Source organism: Palaemon carinicauda, chromosome 14 (genome assembly GCF_036898095.1).
Source record: "Palaemon carinicauda isolate YSFRI2023 chromosome 14, ASM3689809v2, whole genome shotgun sequence".
Taxonomy (NCBI): domain Eukaryota; kingdom Metazoa; phylum Arthropoda; class Malacostraca; order Decapoda; family Palaemonidae; genus Palaemon; species Palaemon carinicauda.
The window spans coordinates 119,509,990-119,520,887 of NC_090738.1; the positions used below are offsets into that span (position 1 = coordinate 119,509,990).

Sequence of the window (10,898 nt, forward strand, 5' to 3'; positions counted from 1 at the left end):
ACTATAAATGCCAACGAAATTTTTCTACTTACATTTCAGGAAACCACTTCACTCCATAACCGACCATAACCAACCACCACCATGTGTGACGAAGAAGAGGCTGCAGTGCTTATTTGCGACAATGGCTCTGGTCTTGTCAAGGCTGGCTTTGCCGGTGATGACGCTCCTCGATGTGTCTTCCTCTCCATCGTTGGCCGTGCCCGTCACCAGGGTGTGATGGTCGGTATGGGTCAGAAGGACGCCTATGTCGGTGATGAGGCCCAGAGCAAGAGAGGTATCCTCACCTTGAAGTACCCCATCGAACATGGTATCATCACCAACTGGGACGACATGGAGAAGGTCTGGTACCACACCTTCTACAATGAGCTCCGTGTTGCCCCTGAGGAGTGCCCCACCATGCTCACTGAAGCTCCCCTTAACCCAAAGGCCAACCGTGAGAAGATGGTTCAGATCATGTTCGAGGCTTTCAATATGCCTGCCACTTACATTTGCATCCAGGCTGTGCTCTCCCTCTACGCCTCTGGTCGTACCACTGGTGAGGTTTGCGACTCTGGTGATGGTGTCTCCCACATGGTTCCCGTGTATGAAGGTTTCGCTCTTCCCCATGCCATCCTCCGATTGGACTTGGCTGGTCGAGACATCACCAGATACTTGATGAAGATCATGACTGAGCGTGGCTACTCCTTCACCACCACCGCAGAGCTTGAGATTGTCCGTGACATCAAGGAAAAGCTTTGCTACATTGCCCTGGACTTTGAGGGTGAGATGAACACTGCTGCTGCTTCCTCCAACATCGACAAGTCTTATGAACTTCCTGACGGTCAGGTCATCACCATCGGCAACGAGCGTTTCCGTGCTCCCGAGTCCCTGTTCCAGCCTTCCTTCCTTGGTATGGAATCTGCTGGTGTTCATGAAGTCGTCCACAACTCCATCATGAGGTGCGACATTGACATCAGGAAGGACCTTTTGGCCAACATTGTCATGTCTGGTGGTACCACCATGTATGCTGGTATTGCTGACAGGATGCAGAAGGAAGTCACTGCTCTCTCCCCAGCTACCATCAAGATCAAGATCGTCGCTCCCCCTGAGAGGAAGTACTCCGTCTGGATCGGTGGTTCCATCCTTGGTTCTCTGTCCACCTTCCAGGCCTTGTGGATCACTAAGGAAGAATACGATGAGTCTGGCCCCGGAATTGTCCACCGCAAATGCTTCTAAGCATGAGATATTTGTATATTTTTTATTTTTATCCTCGACTTCAGAGAACTCCTTCATTCCATAAAACAGGGATAAATTTTGTTTCATATCAATAAAAGGTTATGGAGTGATGTTTTTCTTATTATACCATTATCTTCAGTTTTTTTTATTAATTTATATAATTTCTACAGGTATATACTGTCTATATATCTTCTACCATATTTATAAAATATTGCAATATTTTATATTGATTTCTATAACTTCGATGTTGGAATCATATGTAATTTCCTTTTTTTCTGATTTCCTTTGAAAACTGAGATTTCGATTGAAAATGGTTACCTCGAAGTTTTGTTGATTTTTTCACATATTAAGAAAAGTTTAATATCCTTTTGTTAATTTGACCATAGTATAAAAGAAAAGTTGTCATTGCAAGTAGAATAATTAACAAGATTTATCTCATAGCTTTAGTGAAAGAAATAAAAGACGTATATTCACAAAAAGTCGTGAGTAGAATTTATTTCAAAGGAAAAACTCCCACATAAATACACTATGATAACATTAATATATACAATCAGATAGTTTCCAAGCACATTGTAAAAGTTCACATTTCCATAGAGAAACTGTAGCACATGTCATTTTTTTTTTTTTTTTTTTTGCTTTGAGTGATCAAGCATGATCTGTTATAGAGGTTCTATCATGTTCGTTTGATTCATTCCTGTATTTTTTCACTTGTTTAAGGGTTCAATGTGGTACACTGAGCCTTTTTACTTACGGTTTTCTAAATCCATAATAATATTTTCTTGTCTCCATGAACATACCAAATATCATAATTTTATTCTCTTTAGTATCACATCCACATATGCAGGACCCCAATCATGACATTGATATTCAGAATTGTACACCGTAGTCACAGAATAATGGGCTGCAAAACACACACACACAGACACAAATATATATATATATATTTTATATATATATATATATATATATAAATATAAATATACAGTATATATATATAAATATGAATATATATATTATATATATGTGTATATTATATATACATATGTATATATATCCTTTGGCCTTGTAGTAGCTCTCGTATCATACAGAGAAGCATAGATGATGATGATATATATATATATATATATATATATATATATATATGTGTGTGTGTGTGTGTGTGTGTGTTTATGTGTTTGTGCGCATGATATTGTATAAATAAGTATATATATTATATACTGTATATGTATATACATATATATATATATATATATATATATATATATATATATATATATATATATATATATATATATATATATGTAAATATCACCCACGAATGGCATTTAATACCGAATTCTATCTTGGGAATATACATCCACCTAGAATTCATTTTATGGTACCAGCTTTTGGCCGGGTGGAGATTCGAACCCCCACCTGTTCGGCTGGAAACTATGCCTGTAGAGCCTCTACCGACTGAGCGATCAAGAGAGATAAAAGTTTATGACAATTCCCCGTACATATTCCTGTCGAATTCGGGAATTTGTTCATAGACTTAAAATAAACCCATCTCCACCATGATAGCTGAATTGTGAGTTTGCAACACTTGGTAATTTTAAATGAACATATATCACAAGCACACGTGATTTCAATCAATGTAAATATCAGTAAATATCAGTAGGTATATCATATTCAAATGTAGGACAATATATTTACTAACCCAACCATTCATTTCCGACGCATTAGATAAAAAGGTTGAAGGAAATGAGACATTTAAATGAACACATGCAAATAGATCCTAGGTAGTGGCCTAAGCACAGAAGACAAACACATAAGGTAACCAGGCCACATCCCCCGCACACAAATTGATTGTGGGCAGCCAAGACATATTTTTTCATTTGGCGCAGCTGTAAGCATTTGTTGGCGGAAGCGATTAGGACGTCCCTGTCCTAATATAGAAATATTGGCCAGGGTACTAGCCACCGGTTGAGATACTACCGGTAGAGATATTGGATCCTTTGACTCACCAGACAGTACTACTTTGGATCCTTCTCTCTGGTTACGGCTCATTTTCCTTTTCGTACACATACATCGAGTAGTCTTGCCTATTCTTTCCATATTCTCCTTTGTCCTCATACATCTGACAACAGTGAGGTTATCAAACAAGACTTCTTTGCTAAAGGGACAAACTACTGCACTGTAATTGTTCAGTGGTTGGTTTCTTCTTGCTGAGGGTTTAAGAGACTCTTCAGCTATAGTAAGTAGCTCTTTTAGGAGATGGACACTCCAAAATGAAACCAATGTTCTCTAGTCTTGGGTAGTGCCATAGCCACTGTACCATGGTCTTGCACTGTCTCGGGGTAGAGTTTTCTTGCTTGAAGGTACACTCGGGCACACCATTCTATCCTATTTCTCTTCCTCTTGATTTCTGAAGGATTTATAGTTCATAAGTGAAAGATCTATTTTATTGTTCTTACTGTTGCTAACGTGTTTCATTTTAATTGTTCACTACTTCTCTTGAAGCTTATTTATTTCCTTGTTTCATTTACTAATTGGGCTATTTTACCCTGTTGGAACGCTTGATCTTTGAACATCATGCTTGTCCAACTAGGGTTGTAGTTAGTAATTATATATATATATATATATATATATATATATATATATATATATATATATATATATATATATATTATCAGCCGTTACTAGTCCACTACAGAACAAAGGTCTCAGACTTTTCCCTCCACTTGCGTGTGTTTTTATATTGTATTTCTATGCCAGTCCACACGGTCAAACTTCCTTAATTCTAAAATCCATCGTCTTCTCTTCCTTTCCCTGATTCTTTTGCATTCTCTAGCGACCCATTGTTATATTCTCAATGTCCATCTATTATATGTCATTCGCATTATATGTCCTTCCCATATCCATTTATTTTTCTTGCATGCTGTTAGAATATCTAATTCTTTAGTTTTTTCTTGTATCCATATTGCTCATTTTCTGTCTTAGTGTTATTCCCATCGTTATTCCTTCCATATCTCTTTTGAGTTGTAACTAGCTTATTTTCTGAAGCTTTAGTAAGGCCCCAAGTTTCTGATGCATAAGTTAATAGTGGTAGGACCATCTACTTAATTACTTTTCTTTTTAGAGAAAGTAGAATGTAACTTTTCGTAATCTCATTTTTTTTTTCAAAAGCCCTATATCCCATGCTTATCCCTCTTTTAATTTCATTCTCGTGTCCTGGGGAAACACCACATGTGTGTCGTAAGTACGTATATTCATTAACAATCTCTAAAGGTATTTTCATAACTCTTATTTATTTTCTTTTTGCATTTTTATTGAATGTTATTTAGTTTTTCTCATATTAATTATCAGTCCTACATTTCTGCTTGCTTTTATCATCTTTTACAATTCCTCCCTTTATTCATTAAACATAACTATGGCATCTGCAAGTATTTAAGGTATTCCCCTTACATTTTCCCATTCTAAATTTTTAAAAACTTCTTTCAGGCATGCTGTAAATAATTTAGGAGAGATGAGGTTGCCCTTTCTCACTACTTTCTCAATTGGAATTTTCTCAATATCTCTTTGTAGAGTTAAGATTGCTGTACTTTCTGTATAGATATCTTCAAGCGTTCTAACTTTAGATTCATCTATTCCTTGTTTTTAAAGGGCTTTCATTACTGCTGAGGTTTTGACAGAACCAAAAGCTTTCCCATAGTCTCTAAATGCCATCCATAGTGGTTTGTCGTACTATTGATTATTATATTAGCTGGTTAATTACACGGATATGGTCAGTTATGGAATACCCACATATAAAGCCTGCCTGCTCTCTTGGTTGATTAAAGTTTAGCTGCCTTTCTATTCAGCCTAATATAATCTTTGTAAATATTTTATATATTATGAAAATTAAACCTATTGGGCGATAATTTTCAAGGTTTTTTTTTTCTCCATTTTTGTAAATAAGTATAATGGTAAAGTTTTTCCAAGCTGTAGGTATAAAGAATTCATGCTGATATTTTGTGAAATGTTCAGCGAGTTTTACTTTTATGAAACACTTTCATCTATTATTAAATCAATTGTTAATCCATCTTGACCTGCTGCTTTACCCCTTTTCATGCGTTTTAATGTTTTCTTTACTCCTCCTCTTATTACGTTTGTTTCCGGCTCAGGTGTTTTATTTTTCTCTATTGGCAAGGTTATTTCCTATATTATTATTATTATTATTATTATTATTATTATTATTATTATTATTATTATTATTATTATTATTATTATTATTATTATTAACTAAGCTACAACCCTAGTTGCAAAAGCAGAATGCTATAAGCCTAAGCGCTCCAACAGGGGAAAATAACCCAGTGAGAAATGGAAATAAGGAAATTAATAAACTATATGAAAAGTAATGAACAATTAAAATAAAATATTTCAAGAACTATATGAACATTAAAACAGATCTTTCAGTTATAAACTATAAAAATAGACTTTTGTCAGCATGTTCATTATGTAAAAACATTTGCTGCAAGTTTGAACTTTTGAAGTTCTAACGATTTAGCTACCTGATTAGGAAGGTCATTCCATAACTTGATCACAGTTGGAATAAAACTTCTAGAATACTGTGTAATATCAAGCATCATGATGGAGAAGGCATGACTTAGAATTAACTGCATACTTAGCATTACGAACAGGATGGTATTGTCCGGCAAGATCTGAATGTTAAGGGTGGTCAGATTTAAGAAGTCTTATGCGACATGCATAACGAAGTAAATAAAAGACGGTGCCAGAGATTGAAAGTTAGATCAGCAATAAGAAATTGAGTAGACCTTAAGTCCCTGTCTAACAAATTAAGATGAGAATCAGCAGTAGAAGACATGATAGGAGAACAATACTAGAAACTAGGTAGATTTTCTCAGTAAGCCAATTTCTTGTGCAATTCAAGTAGAGACAGACCTATTGTGTTCCTCAAAAGTAAATTTTCTTTCGAGAATCACACCTTGAATTTTAAAATGTCATACAGAATTAAAGAAATATTATCAATACTGAGATCTGGATGTTCAGGAGCCACTGTCCTCGACCTATTTACAATCATACTTTGAGTTTTGTTAGTATTCAGCTTCATGCTCAATAATTTGCTCCATGCACTAATTTTAGCTTGATATCTATTAATTGATTTAGCAACCCTAGATCTATATTCAGGAGATTGAATTGATGCAACGAGAGTAGCATTATCTGCATATGCAACGATCTTTTCTAGGTCAAACCCCATGTTATGTCTATATACTGGTTGGTTTTCGCGATTTCTGTCGGCGTCAATGACCTTCGATATCAGGATGGAATTAATTCATTCATTTGCGATTTCTACACGTATACACACATTTATGTGTGTGTGTATATATATATATATATATATATATATATATATATATATATATATACATATATATACATATATATATATGTATATGTATATATATATATATATATATATATATATATATATATATATATATATATATATATATATATATATATAGAGTTCACTTACACTAAATCTATTTATTGTTCATGTATACTAACAAAGAAAATCATCTTGGCACTATTACTACTTTTTATTTCAGTTGAGTTCGTCCTTCCTTTCCGCTTAGGCTGTTTGGCTCGCCCGAGTATTACTTTTATGGACTGTTTCTTCTCAGTTTAATCGGTTGCATTCATCTTGTTAATACATATATGTAATCATTGGATTTTCCGCTATCTATTATTCCAACAACATATGCTAAACATTCATGTACTTTTTCACTTGGCTTTGCAAAGCTATTGTTTTTTTTTTTTTTTTTTTCAGCATTGTTTTACTTTATCATTCATCACAAATTTCCTTTTACTCGAATTACAGAAAATGGCCATACAGCGCATTCATGATCGCATAAAATATCTTCAATAAGCCATACCGTGATTACTCATCACCTTCCTTGTCGATACATAAAGGTAATAATTTAGTGAATAAAGAAAGATACTTCATAGCTCGAACACATGCAAGCAAAAGTTCTTTCCTGGTGGCCAAAAACACAAGGCCTTGCCCCTTACCTTCCTAGAGAGCATCCAAGGACCAAAGCACGTTATGTTCATGTAAGCTTAAAGGATTGTTTCTTCGCAGTAATAGCCTATTCGGGTCTAAAATTCTTCTTCGGTTCCCGGTTTCTGTAAATGATTTGGCGGGGGCGTGAAAAAAATTCCTGCGAAAGGGATTAGGACTTCCTCTGACATGGTATATAAGAATTTTTGTTACACTGGCCGTCTTAGTTTTCTGGGCTCGAGCAGGGTACGTGGATCTTACTGTCTAAAGGGAACTCCCTATTCCTATTGCAAATGGAATAAGAAATTAATTGAAAATACCGTTTTTATTTGAAGTTTATTTGTAGAGGAACATTACTTATAAGAAGTTTGTTAGGAAAATGCAACGATAGTGAAGTTCACTACTGGAAATAGGCCTTGCCTAAAGCCACGGTCTTTTGCAGACAAAAATATTGCACAGAGATTTTATAAACTAGGAAGTAGAAATTTCCTTTTTTGATAGCTGTAACTTTATCATGATACGTTAAATTATTTGTGGTTTATTGAAATAAACAATCAGTTTATGGTTCGATAATACATTTCACTATGTACCAATTTTTCCCAAATGACTTACAATGAAACGCCAATCGAAGAATAGTAAATAATCATTTACTCCGATTTACAAATATTCCAATAAGTTCTACGACATGACAAACAGACCATTTTCTCAACGTTTCAATATCTGAAAATTTCTAGTGCAAAGATTGATAAGATCCAGTTTACGTACCAAATCAGCTTCGAAAATGTATACGTTCTAATATATATTTTCTTTTAGTTGGGCACCCTCAACTTCTAGTTCAAACACAGTCATATGGTTTGTGAATCGAAAAGAAGACCATATTCTTGCGTTTCACATGTAATATAAAAACCAGTTAATCTATATTTGATGAATTCTAATTCAGTAGACGTTTAATCTTTAAAACATCTATATGAAGAACAGATCGAGTTTTCTAGAATTGATTTTATAAGTCAAGTGTAAATTCAATGAAATTTAAATATTACAGAATAGTGGGGTACCGATAATTCTCATGATTTGGAACAGAATCAAGTGTAAATTTATTGACTATTAAATAATTTAGCTGTATAGTAAGGATTGAAAATATAAGATCCTTTATTATTGCGCTGAATTATAGCATTGCTCCCGGGATCTGACAGATATATTTTGATAGTAATATATCTTTGTAACCTGTACTTTTCCGTGAACTTCACAAACCGATGGCATAATTAGAACTTTAATGATTGTAATAACTTTGATTGCTATAAAAAAACATTAATAGTAAGGGTATATGAGATCATGATTGGAAAGAAGGTGAAGTTATGGATGCATTAGGAAAAGAGACCATTTCCTGTTGTAGCCCCATGGCAATGTATTAGTATGTATCTTAGTATTGACCAAATGGATGACATTGGCCAGGAAGAACGTAATACTAAATATGTTCAAGAGTTTCGTAAATATGAAAGAGAAAAAGTATCTTAACCTCTCATATTTCGAAAGTGCTTCATAAAATATAAAGAAGCAAAAAAATTAAATATAAATTTCGTATAGTTAAAGTCAAGGTACCTTACAGTTTGCTGTAATCCCCTTCAAATAAGCATTTGCTAAGAGAAAAAGGCCTGAAAATATTTGTTGTCTGGTCTAATTTATATTTTCATACGGCAACTTACAAAGATTTAAACATTTATTTTCCCAATAGGGACTGGTGTCATTACCAGGATTAGATTTTATCTTAGATTTATTGAAATATTTTCATAGCTATAACTCCTCGTATGTTCAGTTATTAACCAATGTTCCTTACACATCAGATTGACTAATTTTTTACTTATTTCATAAGTAATTTGAAACAAGAAAATACAATTGGCAGATAGAACCTATTCCTATACATTTAAAATAATTGATTCCATACTTGACTTTTTATATGTATAGTACATGCAGACGTTGTCCTTATGGGTTTTTTTTTCCGTTACATTTATGTACAGTATATTGCAGAATACTAGGGATTTGCATGTTTTAGCTTCGAGTATTTTGTTTCCACCGTATAAAAACACTAAAGAAATTCTTATACTTAAATTTCAGGAAACCACTTCACTCCATAACTGACCATAACCAACCACCACCATGTGTGACGAAGAAGAGGCTTCAGTGCTTATTTGCGACAATGGCTCCGGTCTTGTCAAGGCTGGCTTTGCTGGTGATGACGCTCCTCGATGTGTCTACCCCTCCATCGTTGGCCGTGCCCGTCACCAGGGTGTGATGGTCGGTATGGGTCAGAAGGACGCCTACGTCGGTGATGAGGCCCAAAGCAAACGTGGTATCCTCACCCTTAAGTACCCCATCGAACATGGTATCATCACCAACTGGGACGACATGGAGAAGGTCTGGTACCACACCTTCTACAATGAGCTCCGTGTTGCCCCTGAGGAGTGCCCCACCATGCTCACTGAAGCTCCCCTCAACCCAAAGGCCAACCGTGAGAAGATGGTTCAGATCATGTTCGAGGCCTTCAACATGCCTGCCACATATGTTTGCATCCAGGCTGTGCTCTCCCTCTACGCCTCTGGTCGTACCACTGGTGAGGTTTGTGACTCTGGTGATGGTGTCTCCCACATGGTTCCCGTGTATGAAGGTTTTGCTCTTCCCCATGCCATCCTCCGATTGGACTTGGCTGGTCGAGACATCACCAGATACTTGATGAAGATCATGACTGAGCGTGGCTACTCCTTCACCACCACCGCTGAGCTTGAGATTGTTCGTGACATCAAGGAAAAGCTTTGCTACATTGCCCTAGACTTCGAGAATGAGATGAACTCTGCTGCTGCTTCCTCCAACATTGACAAGTCCTATGAACTTCCTGACGGTCAGGTCATCACCATCGGCAACGAGCGTTTCCGTGCTCCCGAGTCCCTGTTCCAGCCCTCCTTCCTTGGTATGGAATCTTCTGGTGTTCATGAAGTCGTCCACAACTCCATCATGAGGTGCGACATTGACATCAGGAAGGACCTTTTGGCCAACATTGTCATGTCTGGTGGTACCACCATGTATGCTGGTATTGCTGACAGGATGCAGAAGGAAGTCACTGCTCTCTCCCCATCTACCATCAAGATCAAGATCGTCGCTCCCCCTGAGAGGAAGTACTCCGTCTGGATCGGTGGTTCCATCCTTGGTTCTCTCTCCACCTTCCAGGCCTTGTGGATCACCAAGGAGGAATACGACGAGTCTGGCCCCGGCATTGTTCACCGCAAGTGCTTTTAAGCATGAGATATTTGTATTTTTTGTTTATTCTTAATCTCGAATTTTGGAGAATTTCCTTCATTCCATGAAACAAATATAAATTTTGTTTTATTGTAATAAAAGGTTATGGAGTAAAGTTTTTCTTATTATACCATTATCTTCGGTATTTTTTTTTCAAATTAAATAATATCCTTTCTACAGGAATATACATCTTCAGTATGGTAAACATCGGCATGCAATCTATTTATCACCCACGATGTTTGTAAAATATTGCGATCTTTTATATTGATCTTTATAACTTGAATGATGGAATCATATGTATTTTCATTTTTTTTCTTATAGTTTTCAAGCTCAGTGAAAAGTTCATATTTCT

At 35.8% G+C, this 10,898-nt stretch overlaps 2 protein-coding genes across 2 annotated transcripts; both read left to right on the plus strand.

Annotated features, from left to right (window-relative positions):
* Nucleotides 1-1,323, plus strand: LOC137653690 (actin-2, muscle-specific-like). The gene has a single exon (XM_068387266.1). It carries the CDS (start codon nucleotides 82-84, stop codon nucleotides 1,213-1,215), a length of 1,134 nt encoding a protein of 377 aa, XP_068243367.1. The 5' UTR covers nucleotides 1-81; the 3' UTR covers nucleotides 1,216-1,323.
* Nucleotides 1,324-9,342: 8,019 nt separating this feature from the next.
* LOC137653263 (actin-2, muscle-specific-like) lies at nucleotides 9,343-10,661 on the plus strand. Its single transcript, XM_068386634.1, has one exon. The coding sequence runs from the start codon at nucleotides 9,413-9,415 to the stop codon at nucleotides 10,544-10,546; it is 1,134 nt and encodes a 377-aa protein (XP_068242735.1). The 5' UTR covers nucleotides 9,343-9,412; the 3' UTR covers nucleotides 10,547-10,661.
* Nucleotides 10,662-10,898: the final 237 nt, after the last annotated feature.

Bases quoted from the DNA above. Each gene is read 5' to 3' on its own strand.
- LOC137653263 (XM_068386634.1), top strand. From the start codon at position 9,413: ATGTGTGACGAAGAAGAGGCTTCAGTGCTTATTTGCGACAATGGCTCC.
- LOC137653690 (XM_068387266.1), top strand. From the start codon at position 82: ATGTGTGACGAAGAAGAGGCTGCAGTGCTTATTTGCGACAATGGCTCT.